This window comes from Camelus dromedarius, chromosome X (assembly GCF_036321535.1).
Source record: "Camelus dromedarius isolate mCamDro1 chromosome X, mCamDro1.pat, whole genome shotgun sequence".
Classification (NCBI taxonomy): domain Eukaryota; kingdom Metazoa; phylum Chordata; class Mammalia; order Artiodactyla; family Camelidae; genus Camelus; species Camelus dromedarius.
Window position 1 is genome coordinate 89,757,556 of NC_087472.1, and position 24,811 is coordinate 89,782,366.

The 24,811-nt window shown below is 33.0% G+C and overlaps 1 protein-coding gene across 9 annotated transcripts in view; it reads left to right on the plus strand.

The window, feature by feature from the left end:
- Positions 1-24,811, plus strand: part of DMD (dystrophin) — a 1,947,932-nt gene that overhangs the window by 836,084 nt on the left and 1,087,037 nt on the right. For all 9 annotated transcript variants that reach the window (XM_064483309.1, XM_031445593.2, XM_064483311.1 and 6 more), the window contains 6 exons: positions 42-152; positions 554-727; positions 4,094-4,249; positions 7,850-8,020; positions 23,026-23,205; positions 23,516-23,644. In XM_064483309.1, the coding sequence (XP_064339379.1) occupies positions 42-152; positions 554-727; positions 4,094-4,249; positions 7,850-8,020; positions 23,026-23,205; positions 23,516-23,644 (921 nt within the window). The remainder of the gene's footprint in view (positions 1-41; positions 153-553; positions 728-4,093; positions 4,250-7,849; positions 8,021-23,025; positions 23,206-23,515; positions 23,645-24,811) is intronic.

Genomic DNA, 24,811 nt, shown 5'->3' on the forward strand with positions numbered 1-24,811 from the left:
CTTGCAGAGCCTGCTGACTAATAATGCTGTCCTCCCAACAGAAAATCCAATCTGATTTGACAAGTCATGAGATCAGTTTAGAAGAAATGAAGAAACATTACCAGGGAAAGGAAGCTGCCCAAAGGGTACTTTCTCAGATTGAAGTGGCACAGGTACATATTATTGCCTTAACTAAGGAGCTTGTTTTAGTGTAGCATTAAAATATAGTCTAATTTAGATAACTTGCTTATTACCAAATTGAGATTAAAGCCATTATTTGAAAACTACAATGTGCTGTATAAATAATACAGGCTATTTTGAATTGTACGTTTTAAGGATAAAGTAGATTAATAAATTATCTTTTATTTAGGATCATATTAAGAATAATTACTGAATTCTTCTCCCAAATGTATGTATTCTTTGTGCCAGACAAATGAAGAAAAAGATGCCTTTGTTTTTATTGTTATTCTTGTCTGTCTTCCAGAATAAAGGAAAATATATTAACAGAAATATGGCTGGTTATTGTTTGGAAGGCAAAATTAAATCGGTGCTTTCTTTTACATTGTCTTCACAGAAAAAATTGCAAGAAGTTTCCATGAAGTTTCGATTATTCCAGAAGCCAGCCAATTTTGAGCAGCGTCTACAGGAAAGTAAGATGATTTTAGATGAAGTGAAGATGCACTTGCCTGCATTGGAAACAAAGAGCGTTGAACAGGAAGTAGTACAGTCACAGTTAAATCATTGTGTGGTATGTATTTCTGATGGCAAATATTCAGCTACTCCTTGACTTTCCTTATTAAGTAGTTGATGTAAGAATAAAAATGACCACGGGTGTATTGAGAGATAAGAACTATTACTGAAAGAGTAACCACTTAATACCTCTTCAATAGGTGTCCTTTTTTAATTTATAATTCTCTTAAGTACTGTGCAGAATACAAAGGAAATTGCCTGTATCTAATTCTTATGGGATTCTGAATGTGTTTTTAAATGGAAACCCTGAAAAGAAATATCTTATTCTGGAAACAGCAACAACAACAGTACCTTCAATGATAAAAACCATTCTAGAAATGAGGGCCCTGGAAACTAAGTGATCCACACAAGTCACCTTTAATTCTCAAGTCCACAGATTAAAGGAGAGAATTTAAAGACAAACAGCTGGTGAAGGGCAAAAGCAGGATTCCAATTTAGGCACGCTTACTCCAAACCCTAGCATCTTTCCATGAAATATCAGGGCTGGAAATAGACTGAAATACTGCCAGACTACAAAGTCGGATTAAAGAGGCATGGAAGGTATAATTAGCCTGTAGTGTAAATCTTCACTATGGGGATTTCCAGCAGCAATTTGTTGCAATTATTGAAAATTCACCAAGTCCTCTCATAACATAAAGTTAAATTATGTGGTCATCTACTAGAGTAATATAAGTATTATTATAAATCTATGTGTACTATGTAGTATCAGGGTGAACATTCACATAAAATAAAAACACTGAATGCCATTAACATTAAAAGGAAGATAAATAGGTCTATTTAGTACTTTTTGTTTAAGTAGTATTTCTGCTTCTACTCCATAACATAAACGGAAGAGAAACCCTGAGGTTCATTTTAGTCGTATCATTATGAATGGGAAAATACCATTTTTTTTAACAAAAATTTTCTTTGTGAAAAATTATGAAGTATTTTTTGTTCAGTAATTTTGCTTAATAATAGAGGCTGCATTTTAGTGGCCTCATTATTATAAATATTCTCACCCCTAAAGAAATTTTGAATCACATTATACATGGCTGTTAGCTAATATTAGATGAATAACATTAGGAATACATGAAAACATATCTCATCTTAAATTTTACAAAAAAAAATTGAAAAGGAAATAACCCAAGTACATTGTCATTATGGCTAAATAGAATCGCTAAGGCAGAGCTGTTCATTCTCTTCTAGGAACAGGTCTCTAATGGTACTTCATAAAACTTGCCTGATAGTAACTGTGAACTGGAAAAAACCCTACTTACACCCAGGTGTTACTATACCCTGATTCAGTACAGACGAAACAGCTCAAGGTAGTTGCTCAATCTGTTTCTGGTTCTGGTTTAAATGTCAGGACCAGTTCAAGTCATCCTTCTGTAAGGGTATCTTTTCTTTACCACTTTTATATTTTTTCATTACTTAAGATGTTCTATTGCATATACTGTAATCATGGACTTTGGCTTTAAGAAATGTTTGTTCTGTTAAAAAAAAGTTTTACTGATATGAACACAAACAAATATAAAGACCATTTTCGTTTCTTAGTGACAAATATTTTCTCTGTCTATTTAATGGCATGCTGTTAATGGCTATCAGTACTTTGAACTTTCATTATTAAATCACTAAGATTTTTAAAAATGTAAATAGTAAATCATTTGAGCAGATCAGACAGAAAAAGACAAATATCACATGATATCACTTATATGTTGAATCAAAAAAAATGATACAAATGAACTTATTTATAAAACAGAAACAGACTCACAGACATAGAAAACAAACTTATGGTTACCAAAGGGGAAAAGGAGGAAGGGATAAATTAGAATCTTGGGATCAAAAGATAGACACTACTATGTATAAAATAGATAAGCAACAAGGACCTACTCTATAGTGCAGGGAGCTATATTCAATGTCTTGTAATAGCCTATAATGAAAAAGAACCCTAAGAATTATACATTATATATAACTATATGTGTACATGTACACACGTATATGTAACCGAATCACTTTGCTATACATTTGAAACTAACATATTGTAAATCAACTATGCTTAAATAAAAATGTAAATATTATAGAAATTAGTAAATCATTTGGAAATATCTGATTCCAAGAAGTCAAGAGTTGATTCCCAGTGAGACAATTAATGATTTAAATGATTCTAAATACCCAGATATATTTGTAAGTCCTAAGATAGAAGTAAATGAAGTAAAAAAAAAATCATCTGGAAAGTTCAGAAAGAACTCACAATTTTTAGTAAAGAAATAATAACATCAAGAAATCATCAAAGGGAGGATTAAGGTGGAAATAGATTATGTATGTAGACTTTATGAATAAGATAATTGCTTAGCCTTTACAGAATATTTTGTTTTAAACATAGATTTTAAACTGAAAAGAAAGAGCAAACCCAATATTTGTCCTAACTCCCCCAAAACAGAAGTTACCTACTAGCAACTTTATTTCTTAGTACCAATAAAATAAGTGGTTGTTGTTCAGACTCATTGCTAAACAGTTTAATGCAGCAAAGTATAATGTAAATTATTACATATGCATGCATACATATATACACACATGTGCATTCATGCATACATACATTCAAACACACATATCATTCTGAGAAAAATAACTACAAGGGAAAACTATGACACTTGTTTCATGAGGCTTTGTTATGGCAACATACTTTTGTGAACCAGTATATGTTTTCTTTATATTTGTTGTATATATGTGAGTTTTTCATAGTATTTTCTATCAATCTACCTTTAATTGATCAATCCCATCAAGAAAATAAATGTGTATAATATAATTAATATATTTAAAATTACCTTCTCTCCTTATATATGGTTTAATATATATTAAAAATATGATCTGGAAATTAATATGTTTCATCCTGACTGAAAGGTAAGCACCATGAGAACAATACTGAACGTGTCTGACTTGGCCACCATTGATTGTCTAAGTGACTCAAATACTGTCTAGGATAAGGAGGCACTCAATAAGTACCTGGTGAATGAGTAAGTGAAATTTTTGAAACTTATATAACTAGAATTATATAAGTATAACATTTAAAATAGAAATCATATAACTTTTAGAAATGATCTTTATAAACTTGAAATGAAGAATAAGATGTATGTAAGACATGTTCTTACTTTAGTAAAGGTAACTACACAATATGCGTGTCTGTATGTATACATATAAATAGAAGAGTTAAGTCAAGAGAAAATGCAAACACTGGTTATTGATCACAGCTGCAAAATGCTACTCCATTAAAACTGTAACCACGGAAGAGTAACTCAGATGCTCTCTACTCCCATATCTTTTTATTAAAAATAGTATGAGTTAGACACTTGCTTATTACTATGTTTTGTTTTCTGTTTTAATCTAGAACTTATATAAAAGTCTGAGTGAAGTGAAGTCTGAGGTGGAAATGGTGATCAAAACTGGACGTCAGATTGTACAGAAGAAGCAGACGGAAAACCCTAAGGAGCTTGATGAAAGAGTAACTGCTTTGAAATTGCAGTATAATGAGCTGGGGGCAAAGGTGTGTGTGTGTCGAAATGACAAGCACTAGCTACTTCCCTCTTTCCTTATAAATTGTAAAGTAAAAAGCAGTAATTATGTAAAATTAATGTCTCAGAAAGTCCTAAATCATTTACTCTCAGTAGATAGATGCATGGATACATAGATACATACATACATACATAGACAAAGGTAGAGATAGATGTAGTCCCATGTGCAATTCTTATTAGGAAGCAGTAACTAATCAGTGAAGATCTTCTTTCCAGTCTACATTAAAAAATATGTAAAGCTTAGCAAAATTTTTATTGGTCCATCAGATACTGCTAAAAGCGTTTCTTTGTTCTAAACTTGCTTCTTCTTTTCATTGTGCACTTTTACTTGTGATGACTCAAAGGCTGGTAAATTTTGTAAACTAATATACCTACTTATATTTAGGTACAATTGAGTTGATACATTCTACATAGAAAGAGCTTTACTGAGACCTAAGGGGAGAAAAGTGTATTTTTATGGGTCAGGTTTCCAACCTTACTGACTATAACTATATCAATGAGAAAATTGTCATTCCATCTTAGACACAAACATAAATGCTGTCAAAAGTAGCCATTCAGGGGTAGAATTCTCATATTTCACCTAAAATTAGATTGAAAGTTACGTCTTGAAGCTACAAATTGCAAATTACTTAGTACTGAGAGAGAGTGAATTTTAGATTCACATGGAAATCTAAAAAAACCATCTATATTAGTTGACAGTCTTTATTTTTATATTTTAAAAACCTAATTTATATTTCACATATTTTGAAAGATAATTCGCTTTTTCAAATTTAAATTATTGCCTGGGCCTTTTGTTTGCCTGGAATTTGCACAAAGTGTTTGCCTTTGCAAGAGTAAATTTAAAATAATGGAGAATAAATCTTATAGAATTTAACACAGTAAAAATGACATTAGAAGGCAGTTAGTGCCCTGAGTTGATTATTATTAAGTAGTGAGTGATTCTAATGAAGATGTAAAGACCGACTTATCCCTGAAAAAATATATCTGGAAGTATATATTTATTTAACCATTTGGGACTTTATAATATCATTAAAGCAAAATGAACGATTACTAAGAAATCATACTTAGCTTTCGTAGGATGACAGAACACCACAAAAATGTAGGGCAGACATTTATTTTTGAAATAAAGATTTAGAAACACTTATGATAAAGGGAATATGTATAACTCTTCTCGTATAAAAGTATGTCATGTATTCCTTTACTAAGAAAAAAATTGTCCATGTTTAAATCTTATAAGCATCTTCAACAGTGGTGGGTTTTTTTTTTATGAAATCTAAGGAAATAAAGGATATCTTGATATATTATTCTTTTTAGATAAAATACAAACCATTTCATTTTAATCATCTTCAAAATTTGTATTATTTCATTAGCCTCAATTCAATATGGATTACTTTTTGCTATTAGTCAGCTCAGGCTCCCGTAACAAAATGCCATAGACTAGGTGGCTTAAATAAGAAAATTTTATTTCTCAGAATTCTGAAGGCTGGGAAGTTCAAGATCAAGGTTTCAGCCTAGTAAGGACCCTCTTCCTGGTTTGTAGACAGATACTTTCTCACGGTGTTCTCACAAGGTGGAGGAGAGAGGGTGGGAGGGATGGAGGGAGGAAGAGAATGAGAGAGGGAGGAAGAGGAAGAGAAATCTCTTTGTTCTTCTTCTAGTCAGGCCACAATTCTACTGATTAGGGTCCCACCCTTATAATCTCATGTCATTTTAATTACTTTCTGAACACCCTCTATCCAGACACAGTTGCACAGGGGATTTGGACTTCAATTTATTCATTTTGGAGGGATTTCAATTCAGTCCTTGGCAGTTTTCTTAAAACAGTTTTATTGGTTTGGTTAATATCACCAACTTAGCTTAATTGCTCAATGAATAAAAATTGAAGCATTTCATATATCTGAATCTATTTAATTTTCTTGAGAGATATTACACCTAGCACCCTAGGTATCATAATACTTATAATTCCTTGTGTGGGTCCTGTGTGCTTTAATTTGTATGACAGTATACGTAAATAGCCTCAAATACTCAATGCCTCAATACTCATTTCAGCCTCACTTACATTTGTAAGTGTTCATGGAACAATGATTGCTGAAAACTTTCTAGCTGCAGGTGGCACTCTTTTAAATGTATTCTTTCTCCACCAGAAAAAAAAAAAAGTATAAAACTCCGTTTTCCTTAAGATGGCAGTGTCTCCTGTTTTATTAAAATCTATTTAACTGGATATAAACAAAATAGAATAAATAAAAATCATTAATGCATTATCTCTGGGAAGATAAAATATCTTTGAAATATTGAATCTGAAATTCTTTTTCTACCAGCGATGCATAGAAAAAATAACTATACACAGAAACACACCATATAGTGTATTTTTTTTCTCCCCCACACAATTAAAACCCTTGCACTCAAAAGGGCAAATGCTTTCACTTCCCTAAAGGAAAGAATAGGAGGGAAAATATGTTAAGAAAATAAATTTACAGCCTCAGCAACAAAACATTTTTTAAATGTATGTTTGCCTCTGTGAAACTAAAAAATTTTTTGAATATTTGAAATTTATCTTGAAGTTTCAGGGTATTTTTATTGCAGCATTTAAAATTCTTTTAACCTGTCTTCACTGTGGCATTTTTTTCATGCTTATGGCTGGATTCTTATTTTGGTTGCAGAATATATTTATATTGTATATATGTAAATATATTTATTTATCAGGAATATATCTATTCATCTGGAATATACATGTATATGCACATATATATGTATATTTATGAAAGAGATTCTGGGCTTTTTATTAAACCAACCAACTGACTCACTTAGAAGATGTAGGTGGAGAAAACAAATTTGTTCATTCTCTGTGTGAGAACATGGAAGAATCTGATTTTGAGAGTCTTAGTTTTAAACACTGAGAACTAGAACACAGGATCAAGTCATGATTTTCTCTATTAAGGAGAGTAAAAATTTTGTTAACGCTATTAAATTTTTGCCCCTGTTGGATGATAAAAGTATGTTTAAGGAGAAAATGACTTATTCTTTGTGTTGTTTTTCTGCAAAAGTAAGACAGTTTAAAGATACAATGACAATAAGTTTGACTATTCTAAGTATTATACAAATACCTTTGCCTCTGGACAGAAGTAATATTGTTTGTTTTGATTCCTTACCAGCAAGGGCTAGCTTCTTTTCTATATAGAGGATTGTGAACATTCTTGCCCATCTCTATGACAGATAACTGAAGATTTCCTAAAAGAAATGTGTCATATCTTCAGTTTGACTTACATCATTCTATTTATTTACAAATATTGGCCATAAATTATTTTAAAATTTATATTAAAGAAAATAAGTATAGCTTTTCTTTTTACCCAGTACAGGGCACTATCTTTTGGAGAATGGATCTTGTCTTCCTTAGACTATTTATTCACTATTAATATCCAGAATATATGATTTTTTCCTAAAATATTATTTTTCAAAAGTAAGAAAGAGATTATTGTAAAATGACAAAAATATGAACGTTCCAGCTAAGTGGCTATAATTAAACTTGAATCGAAAAAGTAAACCAAATTACATTTTATTATCATTTTTTTCAGGTAACGGAAAGAAAGCAACAGTTGGAGAAATGCTTGAAATTGTCCCGTAAGATGCGAAAGGAAATGAATGCCTTGACGGAATGGCTGGCAGCTACAGATATGGAATTGACAAAGAGATCAGCAGTTGAAGGAATGCCTAGTAATTTGGATTCTGAAGTAGCCTGGGGAAAGGTAAAACCTGTATCACTGAAAGGTTATTTTTAGCATATGTGAGACTATACAGTAATGTGGTTTTATAAAGAACCATTAATGTGCAGCAATAAAAGAATTATAAATATTATCTTGCTTTATTTTCCCTTTCCCCCTTTCCTCAAAAATTCATCAGTAGTTTGACTGTATATTTCAGGACTACAGTAATACCACTGGGAAGCCTGAGCAAGAGTCTCTCCAAAGCTTATTTAGAATTAGGCAGGATATGAAAGAGTTCTTAAAGATATATACAATATTAGTCAGAAAGTTAGTCCAAAAATAAGATTCTGTGTTCCCTAGCTCTTCTAAGACAGACTACTCAGATGGACCCCACCCATGAAGAGGGCCGGGATGCAGAGAGAGACTTCAGACAGTTGGGCCGGACAGACTTGCACGGTCAGCAGACTACCGATGTCACAATCATAAAAAAAATCTCAAGGAGTCTGTACAGCTCTATCGTTTCCATTACCAAATGGTATAGGGTTTCCTTTAATCCTTAGCTGGTAAATTCCTGCTGTTTCTCTCATGGTCAATCAGACATTATTGCTCTCTACAATTTAAGGTCAAGGCACTCAGCCTAATTTTTTCAGTCAGTTTATTGCCAGATTACTTGAAAATGTGTTTATATAAAGTTAATAGTTGATATTAGTAATGTGTTTTTACCTTAAACTTTGCCAAGCCTTTGGGCACTTAGGAAAAAAATAAATCATAGCACACTGTACCCCTTCTTTTTTTATTAACAAACACTTGCCTGTATGAAATAGATGTTTAAGAAATCTGTGCTTTATTTTTAATTCAACAAACCTGTCTATATTATCCAAATCTGGGAAATCTTAATTGCATTTTGTAAAAACTTAAAATTGTGCAATGAGACCAAAGTCTACATAAAGAAAACTGATTTTCTTTATGTAGACTCAGAGGACAAGTAAACGTAAAATTTGTTACAAACAAGTTTTTTTTAAATAAATAGGAGTGAATGAATTTCTTTTTCTTGCCATTTAGAATAGATTTGTTATTAGAGCTAAGATATTGAATCGTATTTATTAGTTCAGGATCATATATGTTGTGAGATTATTATAGTAGCGAGTCTACAGAGGGTCCAGATTAAAAATTACATTGGCCTTACATTTTCCTTATCACCTAAACTAATATATTTTTTCGTGATCATTTAGTTGAAATCAGTGACAATCATATATTTAGGTGTAGGCTTGGCTGCTGTGAGAAATAAGCCAAAAATACTATGTCTCTGAGAAAATAGAGATTTATTTGTATCTCTCATAGTATAGATGGTTCTGATTAGGGGAGGCAGCTTTGCTTCATGAAATTCTTGCAAGATTTAAGTCCTTTTCATTCCACTGTTCTGTAGTCCTCTGGGTATTTGTATTCTCATGATAACACTTTCTCACTTCCACAACACCTCGCTCCTAGCCCATAAAAAGAAAGGGAGAAAAGGAAATGAAGGACAATCTGCTCTCTTAAAGGTATATTATGAAAGCCCCATGCATTATTTCTGTTCATGTTCCATTTGCCAGACTGTAATCACATGATCATATTTAACCTTCAGGGAGAGTGGCAAAAGATGGTCTCTAACTGGGTGGATGGCCAATGTGTCCTGCTGAAATGATGAGTAAATCTTATAGTAAAGTGAAGAGAGAATGCATTCTTGGGGACAGATAGCAATTTTGCCCAGAGCAGTATCAACTTTACCTTTTCCATCATAAGATAAAGACCAGATCTGTATGGTCTGACTCTCTCATTATAAATACACATGACCTACTGATGGCAGTTGCTACCAAAGTACTCATAAGCAAAAAAGCCCAGAAAATATTTAAGATCTATTAAAAGCGTGAAATATGATAAAACATGCATGGAGCAAGTAGTAGTACATATAGAGGATTTATGAAAACGATCCAGACTTCATTCTTTCATCCTCCCCTCAGTGCTCTGCACAATGTATTTGACTGTTCATATCTAATTTAATGGGTATGTTCGTTTGCTAGGGCTGCCTAGCGAGGTACTGCAGACTAAGCGACTTACACGGCAGAAGTTTATTTTCGTACAATTCTGGAGGCTGGAGACTGGAGGTTGAGGGGTTTGTTTTTGGTTTTGGTTTTGGTTTTGGTTTGTTTTTGATTCTGATTTCTTCTTCTGAGGCCTCTCTCTGTGTCTTGTAAATAGCTGTCTTTATGTCCTATCTCCTCTGTACAGGACTGTCTCCCAGTTTCTCTTCTTCTAAGGATACCACTCATATGGGATTAGGGTCTACCCTAATGACCTTTTTTTTTAAAATTTAATTACCTCTTTAAATGTCCTGTCTGTAAATAGGGTTACATTCTGAACTGCTAGGGTTAGGACTTAATCATATGAATGTTGAGGGGACACAGTTCAGCCCATATGGTGAGATGGCTTTATAAATATACTGAGGAATGCTAACATAATGGCGTACAAAGGACCAGAGCTAGACATTCAGGGAATCTGAACAATTCTGACTATAATTTATAACTGACTGAGGTGTGGAAGTATGCCACATGTACTCAAAATTCAAGGTTCCTCATAAAGTCATTGAATGTGTTGCCTAAGGAGATATTTTTACCTTAACCACACCATAAAGTCATTAAAATATCATCAGATAATGAATTTGGCAATGTTTCTAGATTATCCTTGTCATATTAGAAAGCTGTAGTGGTCTGGAGATGTGTCAGCTTATTGAGTCTGTTTGGGAAATATCTTCCATAAAACCAGGGAACACTACTCATTTGAGATCCAGTAAGAAAAATGTTTAGAAAACTGGCATTTTTGTTTACGTGATAATTTATCACTCTTTCTGGATCTTTTGAAGCACTAAGCTGCTAATGATATACTTTAAGATCCCTTACTGGTCAAATGAAAAGTACAAACATTTACATCTAAATTATGTCATTTTATAAGAAACTCATTTGAAAGGTGCTGAAGCTTTTTCAAAAATCACCATCATGTAATAAAAACACGTGACCTACAGATGTAAAGCTGTTACATTTATGGTAATGATTCTACTTTTTTAAAAGGAAAGAAAAAGAACTCTTACGCAGGAAACCTCATAACTCCTTAGTACATTGTCATTGCACATGCTTTCTTGGTAAATGGAGAACTCGACTCAAACTGTTAGTCTCATCTGCCATCTCAAAGGATAAATTTCAGATTTTTTTCAAAATACATTGAGCATTCATCCATTCATTCATTTATTTTTGGTTTCTTTTTTTAATTGAAGTATAATCAACATATAACACTCTATTAGTTTAAGGCATACAATATGAAGATTCAACATTCGTATACATTGTAAAATGATTGCCACAATAATTCTCATTACCATCTGTCACCATACAGAGTTAGAAAATTCTTTCTTCCCATGATGGGAACTTTTAAGATGTACTTTCTTGGCAGCTTTAAAATTTGCAGTACATTATTATCAGCTATAGTCACCATGCTGTATATTACATCCCCATGACTTAGTTTATAACTGAACGTTTGTGCCTCTTTTTTTTCATTTCCCAAGTTCTTTTTATTTTTTCAATAATGTAGTCTGTAGTGCAAGCTTAACCACTTATTAGAGAATCAAGCCATGTTCTTTCCACTTCATACATCATCACCGGCACTAAAAATCCTGAGATCAGGATGCTTCTAGCAGAATTTTGTTACTGCATTAGGAAGAAAAAAATGCTCTTTGTTTTGGTAGTTCAGCAGCCATTGGTGTTTTTCTTTTTTCTTCCAGTTTTGAGATATAATTGAGATACTGCAGTGCATAAACTTAATGTATACAGCATAATGATTTGACTTAAATACATCATGAAAAGATTACCACAATAAATTTAGTGAATGTCCATTGTCTCATATATAAACAAAATGAAAGAAAAAATATTTTTCCTTGTGATGAGAAGTCTTAGGGTTGACTCTCTTAAGAACTTTCAAATATAATATACGGCAGTGTAAAATATATTAATCACATTGTACACCATATCCCTGGTATTTATTTATGTTAAAACTTGAAGTTTGTAGGTTTTGACCACTGTCATCCAGTTTCTGCCTCCTACCCCAACATGTGGTAACCATAAATCTGATCTCTTTTTTTATAAGTTTTTTTGTTTGCTTTTGAAATATAATTACCCTACAACAGTATGTTAGTTCCTGGTACACAACATTGTGATTCTGTATTTCTGTACATTACAAAATAATCACCGTGATCAGTCTAATTACCATCCGTCACCATACAAACACATTGCATTACTGTTGACTATATTCCCCACACTGTACAATTCATACCCATGACTCATTTAGTTTGTTACTGTAAGTTTGTACTTCTTAATCCCATTCCCCCATCTTCCCCCTCCTCTGGAAACCACATGTTTTTTCTCTGTATCTATGACTCTGTTTCTTTTATTAGGTTTGTTCATTGTTTGTTTTGTTTTTTAGATTTCATATATAAGTGACATAATATGGTATTTGTCTTTGTCTGTTTGTGCTTCTTGAGCATCCTTCACCCATTTCTCCTATACCCCAGTACCTCCTCCCCTCTGGCAGCCACCGATCTGTTCTCTGTGTCTGTGAGTTTTGTTTTGTTTTATTTTTGTTTGTTTTTGTGTTTTTAGATTCCATATATAAGTGAAATCATACTGTAATTTTTTTCAGTCTGACTTATTTTACTTAACATAATACTTTCAGGTTTCATTCATGTTGTCACAAATAGAAAGATTTCATTCCTTTTTATGGCTGAGTAGTGTCCCATCGTGTTTGTGTGTGTGTGTGTATGTATATATACATACCACACGTTTATCCATTCATACATCAAGGGACACTTAGGTTGTTTTCCTATCTTTATGTCATCTTTGGAAAAATGTCTATTCAGATCCTGTCTCTTTTTAATCAGATTTTTTCTTCTTCCTGAATTGGATGAGTTGTTTATATACTTGGATATTAATCCCTTAGCAGATAGATATATGACTTGCAAATATCTTCCCCCATTCAGTAGGTTGTCTTTTCATTTTCATGATGGTTTCCTTCATGGTGCAAAAGCTTTCTAGTTTGACATAGTCCCATTTGTTATTTTGCTTTTGTAACCATTTCCTTTGGAGTCAGATGCAAAAATATGTCGCTAAGACTGATGTCCAGAAGCTTTCCAGAGTTCTGTGCAGTTGTGCAGTTTCCCCAGTATGATTAACTGAAGAGATATTTTTTCTCCATTGCGTATTCTTGGGTCCTTTGTCATAGACTAGTTGACCATGTATGTGTGGGCTTATTTCTGTACTCTTTAGTTTGTTCCATTGATCTATGTGTCTCTTTTTATGCCAATACCATCCTTTTTTGATGTACTATAGTTTGGAAATATAATTTGAAATCAGGTATCATGGTGCCTCCAACTATGTTCTTCTTTCTCAAGACTGCTTTGTCTGTTCAGACTCTTTTGTGCTTCTATACAAATTTGAGAATTGTTCTATTTCTGGGAAAAATGCCATTGGAACTTTGATAATGATTGCATTGAAACTGTAGATTGCTTTGGCTAATATGGACATTTGAACAACATTAATTCTTCCAGTCCATGAGCATGGAATATCTTTCCATTTATTTGTGTTTTCTTCAATTTCTTTCATCAGTGTCTTACAGTTTTCAGTGTACAGGTCTTTTACCTCCTTGGCTAAATTTACTCCTAGGTATTTTATTCTTTTTTAATGAAATTTTAAATGAGATTATTTTTTAAATTTATCTTTCTGGCATTTTATTTTTAGTGTATAAAAATGCAACATATTTTTGAATACTGAGTTTGTATTCTGCTAATTTACTGATTCGTTTATTCTAAAAGATTTTTGGTGGAATCTTTAGAGTTTTCGATATATAAAGTCACCTTGTCCACAAATAGTGAAAGTCCAATATGGATGCCTTTTATTTCTTTTTCCTGCCTAATTCCCCTGGTTAAGACTTCTAATATTTTGTTAAATAAAAGTGGGGATAGTAGATATCCTTGTCTTGTTCTTGATCTTAAAGAAAAATATTTCATTTTTCACTACTGAGTGTGGTTTTAGCTGCAGGCTTGTCATATATGGCCTTTATTATGATGAGGTCCATTCCCTTTATACCCACTTTGTTGAGAAATTTTATTATGTATGAGTGTTGAATTTTGGCATGTATTTTTTCTGTGTCTATTGAGATGATTATATAATTTTTATTTTTATTTTGTTAATGTGGCATATCATGTTGACTGATTTGTGGTTGTGGAACATTCCTTTCAACCCTAGAATAAATCCCACTTCATCAAGATGTATAATCATTTTAATGTATTCTTGAATTCATTTGTTAGTATTTTGTTGAGGATTTTTGCAACTATGTTCACCAGAGATGCTGGCCTGCAGTTTTGAGGTGTCCTTCCTTGGCTTTGGTACCAGGTAATCCTGGCCTCATAAAATGAGTTTGGGAGCATTTGCTCCTCTTCAGTTTTTTTTAGAAGAATTTGGGAAGGATAGGTATTAAATCTTCTCTGAAGATTTGGTAAAATTCATCAATGAAGTTGTATGGTCCTGGACTTTTGTTTGTTGATTTAGTCTCCTTACTAGTGATTGGTCTATTCATATTTTCTATTTCTTCATGATAAAGTGCTAGGAGATAGTTTGTTTCTAGGAATGTATCGTTTTCTTCTAGGTTGTCCAATCTGTTGTCATATAGTTGTGCATAGAAGTCTCTTATGATCCTTTTTATTTGTTTGGCAATAGTTGTAATTTCTCCTCTTTCATTTCTGATCTAATTTATTTGAGCCTTCTCTCTCTCTCTCTCTCTCTCTCTTTTAGTGAGTCTACTTAAATGTTTGTCTTATTTTATCTTTTCAAAGAACAGATTCCTAGTTTCATTGATCTTTTATTTTGTTTTCTTTTTATCTTTATTTCATTGATTTCTGCTCTGATTTTGATTATTCCCTTCCTTCTACTGATTTGGGGCTTTGTTCTTTTTCTTCTCATTCCTTTAGGTCTAAAATTAGGTTGTTTATTTGGGATCTTTCTTCTTTCTTGAGGTAGGCTTGTGTCACTATGAATTTCCTTCTTAAAACTGCTTTTGCTGCATCCCTGAGATTTTGGTATGCTGTATTTCCTTTTTCATTTGTCTCAAGGTATTTTTTAATTTCTATGATTTTTTTCATTGACACATTATTGGTTGTTCAGTAGTATGTTGTTTAATGTCCACGTATTTGTGAATTTTCCTTGTAATTGATTTCTAGTTTCAAATCATTGTGGTTGGAAAATATCCTTGCTCTGATTTGAGTCTTAAATTTATTGGGACTTGATTTTTGGCCTATCATATACTCTCACCTGGAGAATGTTGCATGTGTGTTTGAGAATAATGGGTATTCTGCTGCTTTGGGGTAAAATGTTTTGTATATATTGATTAAGTCAATTCTGGGCTAAGGTGTTGTTTAAGGCAAATTTTTCCTTATTGATTTTCTTTATGGATGATCTATACATTGATATAAGTGAGGTATTACTAAAGTGGGATCATGAATGAGATAGCATCCTTATTAGTATTCTTATACATAATATTCTTATACATAGTACTCTTATACATAGTATTCTTAAACATAATAAAAGGGTTTGTGTTGCCATTTTTCTGTCAGCATGCCTCCATGCATTAACTGTGACAGGAACTTGATCCTGGACTTTTGCCACGTCTTCTTTATAAATGAGTATCAGGAGTTTGGCATTGCAGAATTGGCTTGATAGACCACAGGTATTGTAGAAGTGAACTTTCCAAAATATCTCTCAACCAGGTTTTCCTCCTGCTTGAAATTCTATAGTCACATGTTTAAAATTATAGATATTAGAACAGATAGCTCTTCCAAAAGATACCGAGTGGTGCGTGACACAGTTCCAGATGTTTCAAAGTACCATCTACTTGGAGAGGACTATAAACCCAAGCATCTCTTAGATGTCACAGGTTAGATTTTTAGTGGTTTTGTGAGAGAAAGAATGGGGGCACTTCTGGATGATGGTGAGGTTGATTAACTGGTAGCACAGTTGGAGGCAAAAAAAGTCTGTCAGCTCCTACCATATGACCTTGCATCTAGATTGTCCCTAGAGGGAAAAAAATGAATAAATTTAAAAGGTAGCCCAAAGATTTTAAAAGGTGAAAGAAAACATTAAAATAATAGGAAGTGGACATTTTAGAATAATAATAGCATAAATGAGATGAAAATTTATAGAGGGAATTGAAAAGCAAAAGCGTTAATGCTACTTTGAAATTCCTAATGCCCAGTAGTGGTTTCATTCTGGTTTTAAATTCAAACGATCTGCCTCCATCAGAGTAGTGATAAAGAGGGAAAAATAAAGTTTTTTTCAAAGCATAGATTGCTCCTAGCTGCATGGTCTAGACAACAGAGATGACTCGAGAAAACCATAACTGTTGATGTTTGTCACACCATGAATGATCAGATATTTTCTCCCTTCATACCTTACAAATCTCTGATAATGGATTTTGCCAGGTTGAGGTGAGAAACACTGATGTCTGTGGAGTAGAGACATAGACAACATAGACAACAGAAGGAGGGGATAAGGCAAACTAGGGGAGATTGCTAGCACCTGGGGAGTTTGAGTACCAGCACTGTACAGGATCTTCCAGCTGTCGTGATAATCCCTACTCTCTTAGACAACTCCTTGGGAATTAAGTTTCACTTGCCAAAAGGACTGGGAAAATATCTCTTTTCTTCACTAGTATTTCCAATGCTTGTAACATAATATGTGACATGTAGTACATGCTCAATGAACATTGTTAAATAAAATAAATTGTAATTTAGGAGATAAAAATTAAAACATAATGTAAAAGCATTTCTCAAGAGAAGAGAAAAATACTTGTTTGCTTCCAAAATGATGGTAAGTTTTAGAACAAACAGACTCAGTCATTTGATCAAATGCTCCCATTTTATAGATGAGAAAATAGAAGTCCTGATACATAGCAAATCTGCAACTAAAATCCAGTACTAACTCTGATTTTAAGGTATCTAAAGTAGCAAAAAGGTATTCATCATTCACAATTAGATTAAAATACACCATGGCTAAATTTGAAGTAGTCAATATATAAGTCCATGTGAAAATAATAAAATGAAAATCTGATGTGCATTTATCACCTATCTTAGTCTGTAGTCTACTGCCACTGGTGTGATACTAGATTTTAAATATTATTTGTTAATGTCTTGAAATCACTTTGATTAGTTGGATGTAAATAAATCAGTGTTGAATCTCCCATTTCTGGCCACAGTTGTTTAGCATATGAATTGAGCACAGAAATATAACCATAGGAAAATAAATATTTATGTAATTAAATAGAAGCTTATATCCCTGATGATCATTACGTTTGAAAAATAAAAGCTTTAGCGATGTTTAATCTGTATGATTTTCTAATTTAACCACTAACAGATTTCTTTTATTCCTAATTTAATTTCAGTAATCAAAAATTCAAAGCCAGTTAAATGATTCAGTTACATTAAAGCCCTTTAATATCCACAATGTTATCTAAAAACTAAAATGGTTAAATATTATCCCATAGAAATGATTTTGGTATTTTAATAGTTTAAATACATCAACCTTTTGGATAGTTCACATCTACCATTTTTCATAAATTGACCATTACTTTGTATTAACAGTATTCTTAGGGTACTGGGAGTTGCCTGAGAGAAACACACATGCACAGACAGACACACACACAAATGTTGAATTTAACTCAGTGTATTAAATAATGCAAAATAATCGATGTTTAAATAGTCACATAACAAGCTATGATTTTCACATTTCAGAGAAAATGTTTATAATATTCAGCATTGGGAACAACAGTTACAACTTTCCTAATTCTTCTTCTTCTGTCAGTTTAGTCCTAAAATTTGACAATCATCCAATAAAATCTCAAGATAGAGTGTATCTTTCTGTTTTGCCAGTGGTTCTCAGCATTGGCTGCACGTGGAAGTCACATGGGTAACTTTAAAAGGCTATCAATGCCAGGGCCCACCCCCTAGAAATTCTGATTTAATTGATCTGAGTATGGCCAGTGTCTCTCATATTCAGCAAAGTTTGAAAACCACTAGCTAATGCAGTGCAAGCAGACTTATGAGATCTACATTCAGCTCAGCCAACCATATCCTGTGTTTTTTTTAGACAATCACCTTTCACAATTTAAAGAGATCTGGCCTCTAGTCCTAGATTATCTGGATAATTGCCTCAACTCATCATTCCTCTTCACTATAAAAGCATGAGAACTATTACTTATTTCTAAAGTCTGTTACACTATCATTCCCATGAAAAATTACATATCTTTTTTTAAAGAGAGCACAGTAGTTTATTGTGAAGTGAAATAACACTAGCAGATCATTAACTTGGTACAATGAATGCATCAAGCAGCTGTTTCTTAGAAAATAGAACATCTGTTAAATGCCACTGGAGTCACTATTCACTGTCATTATAGTTATAGCTATAATTTCTTTTCTGCACATTCTGCTTTCATGAAATTCTTTTTTAATAGACAATACATTATTAATAAAAAGTCAATACACATTGCTATAAAATCCACTATTTAATGTTATATATTCTTTTAAAATGTATCATTATATTATTCCATCACATTAGCCTAATAATAAAATATTTTCTAGTCCTCTAGCCATGACAGAGTAACGTAAGGACCTGAAAAAGTTAATACCATATTTTATTACATTTAAGACATATTAGATTGTATGATACACTGTTGATTTAATTACAGCTGTTGTGGATCAAAATAAACACCACCACATTAAAAGTAAATATAAATTGTAAATTTTATCTCAATTTCAGAAACTTTAATATGTGACAAATGCATATCTTGAAATTGCAGTGATATGTTAATTTGTTCATTTCCTTCCCATGAATATATTTTGTAGCTAAAGGTGAAAGAACTCTTTCCTATTCCTGATAACAAGAAATGGTATAATATTTATGCAGACTGACTGAAGGCAGAATTAACTTAGGGAGGGTGACCTTTTAAAATACCTTTTATGGGTGTATTAGTTAACCCTTCATTCATTAGAGGGAACTTGCACGAGAGAGCAAGGAAGAGATCAAATAAATAGGAATTTAGTAGCATCCTAGTAAAGATAAGACAATATATGGAAATGGTGTTATGGAACACATTTGACCAAATGTGGGGCTGAGTGAAGACAGAATCTGTGGGACAGGGAATACTTAAGAGAGAAAAAAAGGGAGAAGGTAGGAATAATAGGAAGTCAGACTGATAAGTTATCATAAGCATATAAGTCCCTAGGATATTCCAGGATAACTTATGGAGGGCTTTGGACTTCAGAAAATGTGAAATGGGTGGGAAAGAGGGTCAAGCCCAAGTAGGTTATGTTTCTCTGCCCCTGTTGGAAAATATCTGTGGGTGTATCCTATGAGACCAGATAATTATTCCAACATTTTTGCCATTTTAGCTTTAAATAAATTAAGGAAGATGTTTCCATCACATCATTTTATGATCAACAGAGACCAGCAGGATAGGTTTTCCCATCCTGCTACCTCATCAGGGAAGTGAGTTGATGACTGATGGTGGAATCTTGAACCTCATATGCCATTTAAAATTAGACTCAGGTGATTTAACTTTTAGGTGTGAGGGATGAATCGGAATGTCATTTCCATCCTTCACATGAATACATGGGTGGGTGTCTTCATTAGGAAAAATTAACCTATGCTACCCATTTCTTTTATTGTAAGAAAACTGGAATAACATTAAAAAGTGCTACAGCTATGAAAAAGTAGAGAGTCAATTTGTTTCTTGAAAATCATAGAGGTTAGTGTTTCATATTTTTACTATTCTGGAGCTATCAAATGTTACAAATTAAAGATACAGAAAATAAAGAAAAAATGTTAGATTTTGTGGCAGTTTATATTTACATTGAGTTCTGTTCTTATTGGACATTTTTCCTATACCATAAAAACCCGGAGCACCAAGTATATAGCACACATTACACTGCTGTAGAAACTCCTGAAACTAGACTTATGACCATGTCAGGGGTCACAATAAAACTGAGTGTCCATGATTTTGCTTTTTATTCCAACCCTAAAATCAACCTTAGAAGCTGTCACACTACTGAATGATTGACAAAAACCTAAGAGAGCTGAGTTACAGTTTAGTCAATTTAATCATTGAGTTTGAACTTGCCCATTCAGAAGTGTAGACCTTCCAGAACCCTCTCCACCCCTCACCCCATGAAGCAGCAGCAGAAGACGTGTGCTGAGGACTGAATGTCTTTTAAGAGGAAGAAATATATTTTCCATTCTTTCTCCCCATCTCACCAACCCCACAAATAAATCTACCTTTCTTAAATAGTAATACGTAAGGGTATAGAGAGATGGCCAACAGCAGTTGCTATAGTTCAATTCAGTAATTTAGTTCTAAATACATCTGCAAGTATAGACATTCTGTTATGGGAAACTTCTAAAGCACAGGAAAATGGTTCCTTGCCATCATGAAATGTGTGTTTTTAGTTTCCACTGAGTACTCTGTATTCCCCTTTGGGTGGCTCTTGATTTCAAACTTTATACTTTCTAATTATTTTGTACTTTGTCTTTAATAACTCTCAACCATCCAGTCTTTTATGGTAACTCTGATTTCAAGTGTCACCTCTCCCTTGAATCCATTTATGCTTATCTCAGCCATGAATTAGCTTTTTCCAAAAATGATGTTCTTTCTAACCTGATAGAAAACTGTTTGATTGCATTTCAACTTTTCTCTGCAGCTACACTAAGGATAAGATTAGATTGTGGTATGCAAAGACTACCTCCTTAATTATCTCTGGCAGTGAATGGGCCAGTACAGAGTGGGTATTGAGCACCTGATGCACATTGGCTAACTGAAATTTAAGTAAGATCTTCAGAAAGCATGATCAGCCTTTTTTTAAAGTCCAGTATCTTTTTATTTGTAAGTCGTATCTTTAATTAAAAATACTTTTGTAGGAAAAAATAAAAAAATCATTAAATAAGCACATTATTTTTCCTAACCCAAAATGGTATTTATACAAATGATTAAATACCAGTTTATTCTTGAATACCACATTTAAAGGTTCAACTCTAGGTCTTTTTACAATAAGAGTGTAAATTGTTTCCCAAGTTACTTTTGACCATAAGCAGTTACAAACCACCACAGTGAACACTGGTTTTTTTCCAAGCTCATGCTTATGATGGTGTTAACTTTAACATGTTTGAGTTTTGTCTTATGACACTTAAGAACCTAAAATGATACCACAAATTAGTCCACATTTCCTATTTTCTTGTTCTCATTAAGTGAATGAAGCATCACTGGATAGAAAACATTTTCTCAAGAAAATTACTGGAGAATTTTGGCAGATTTTAATACATAGTAGTTGTTTGGTATCCGTGAACTATTTGCAACAATATTTCCTAAATTAAAAACCTAGTCTGGAATATAGGAAGTAGGGAATGCTCATTTGCATATATTTCCATATTTTGACACATACTCAAATACAAGTTTTGTAAGGATAGGGATTTTGTTTCTCTATCATTTTATCCACAGTGCCTAGACTGTAACTATTATTCTGGTATATTAGAAAGATAGAAAAGGCACCTTGAGAGTATCTGGGAGTAAAGCTATGTGCTGGCCTCATAGAGATTGTCTTGCTCTCGTTTACTTGGACCATTTCTGTTCCTCTCTGTGCATATATTTTCATTTGCCTCTTTACAGGAGGTCTCCCTTCACTTTCTTATTATTGTCGCTCCCCAGTGATTCTGCTTTACCACGTCTTTTGCTTGCTATGGTGAAGACATCAGCTCCACTTCAAATGACTTCTCAGTGGGTGGATTATCATAGTCTCTTTATCTCTCAGTTGAACTTCTTGAGAGAGTATTTGTTTGGCTCTGACTTATCCACAGGTGAATCTCTGACAGCTGTATGTGGGTGACGGAGGGGTCAGGGGCAGAGGCAGGGAAGTGCATGACAGTAACGTGGTCAGCTGTGACATGTAACAACAAGGGGGCTGTAGGTAGAGCCGATAGTGAACATTCTTACTAGGTTTAATTTTCCATCAACTCTGTGCATAAATTTTGATATTAAATGTGCTTGTTTTCATGTTTTGAAAATTAAGTCTTAGGAAGTGATGGTGCTCTCAGGGAATTTTAATATTGTATCCTTAACTGACTTGTAACTGAAATTAAGTATTTTTTTTAATTATAAGTGTGAGCAACAAACTGCAGTAACATCAGTAGTTTCTATGACTTTGTCACCAGTAGGGATGACAGATAATTTTAAATCACAATCTAGTAATTTCATATGACTTCACAACACCAGTTGTGCTCATCACTAATTATCCTAGTTAAAGATCTGATGCTACATCATTGTAATTACACATGTTAGGAAGCAAAACATAGGTTACTATCTTACAAATGTAAATGTATATATATTTCTGTATATTTTATTTCAGTATAATTGTTTTTATTTGAAATCCAGTGTATTTAATATTGTTTTTAAAAACATTATTATGAGAAATGGTACTTAAGTGACACCAGATGCCAAATAGTTTTGTGGCACCCAAAATCTGAAAATTCCTGCTGTAGAAATATAGGAGTACTATAAATGCTAAGTTTTCTAAAAGCATTTGCTTATTTGTGGAGGAATTTTCTAAGATCTAGCTTTAGCCAATACAGTTACAGTTGCAAATTAAGTAAATATAAATAAATTTAGGTGGACAATAGGTATATTTATTGTTAAGTATGTACAAGCATAAATACATATGAAATTAATCATGCTTATACATACATATATATTCATATACACACAATAAAGGAACTATAATGTATATGGTATGGTTGTTATCATTCATAAAGACATGGTTGAAAGTTTAAACTCTTGAAAAATCTTACCATAGTAAGTGTACACATAGCCATTTCAAAAGCACTAAATCTGAAGACTACAGTATATTACTTGAAGCTCACATACTGTTCTTTTCACAGGCTACTCAGAAAGAGATTGAGAAACAGAAGGTTCACCTGAAGAGCATCACAGAGCTAGGAGAGGCCTTGAAAACTGTTTTGGGCAAGAAGGAGACCTTGGTTGAAGATAAACTGAGTCTTCTGAATAGTAATTGGATAGCTGTCACTTCCCGAGCAGAAGAATGGTTAAACCTTTTGTTGGTAAGAGGCTAGAAGATTTTCAAACCCTCTCTATCATGGGAAAGACATTACATAAGCTTTCAATAATGATATTTGTGTTTGCAAATTTCTCAACTCCATATAAATGCTGGCTCTTAATTCTTCATCTACAACTGTATTTAATGTTTTTCCATGTTTGTACTATATTCTATATAGTATGGAGATTGCACCTAAAAGTAATTTGAATGATACTAAATGTTTGTCTTTTAAAATTGTTGGAAATGTTAGGACGAGTATTTAAAAAATATCATCTAACTAATAATATGGCATGATATGTCTCTGTCAAATTTAGGAATACCAGAGACACATGGAAACCTTTGACCAGAATGTGGATCACATCACCCACTGGATCATTCAGGCTGATACACTTTTGGATGAATCTGAGAAAAAGAAACCACAGCAAAAAGAAGACGTGCTTAAGGTAGCAAATAAAATATTATGAAAAGTAATTTTCCAACTGCACAACAGTTATATCAATCATCTTTGTCCTAAAAGATACCAAGGACTTCTTAATAAGAGTGAAAAAAATTCTTCTTCCTTCCCTTCCTCTGCCTCCTTCCTCCGCTTTCTCCTTCTTCCCTTAATCCCTTCTTTGCTTCTCTCCCTACTTCTTAATTTAAATGGGAGTTAATGACTTTGAAGAGTTCTGTAATGTGGATATCTGTCCATAACCACCTCTAAGCTGATCACTGGCAACTTAAAATCTGATGAGAAAAGGCTCTTGGATTTATTTTGGTGTTATATTGCAAATTCACGCCCATACTACTATGTTTTTGTATCTAACACAGATTAGTTTCCTGGCATAGCCCATGAGAGTAAACACCTGAGGTTCAATCATGTGGACGTTTTGCCTCTGCAATGTCTTGTTAATCTTAGTAACCAGTAACAATACTGAGCTTATGTAAAACTGAATTTTTCATTCTTAATTATATGTAAACAAAGCTTTGTGTTCTCTCTTTTCGTATTGAAACCATTTATTTCTAAGCTATCTCAAAGGCAACCTAGTCTTTACTTTTAAAAAATGACTCCTGCAGAAGGATATGAAAGATATAACGTGAAAATATAACTTATTGATGCTGTATTAGCTCTATTTGATGGCATCTTTTTCAGTTAAATAGGAAGAGTTGCATTTTAACAAATCTCAAAGAAGTTAACAATTCCTTATTTTGTTTTGCTGAAATTTTCAATAATTTTGTTGGACTAGTGGATTATTATTTAAAGAATGCTCAAAAATTGTAATTCCTATTTATATAATTAATTTGTTTCTTTTTTATGAAATTGATCTTTTCTAAGGATTATAATTCCTTTTTAAAGAAAAAGCTGTAAATGTATTTCAGGCTATCCTCAAAACATATTTACCCTATTGTCTGTAACTCATTTTGCTCTTCTTTTTCTCCTTAATTGTAGTTAAGGGATGTCCTCTTATGGTGAAATTCCTTCAGGGCCTTTGGAATTATAGAGTTATTTCACTTACAGCCCTCTCCAACTCCGTGAGTCAGGCAGAAACTTCCTCGGTCCGTCTGTCTGTGACACAGAATCCCTATCTGTCAGAAAGTCCATTTTCCCCCCATGGCACTTGATATGATAA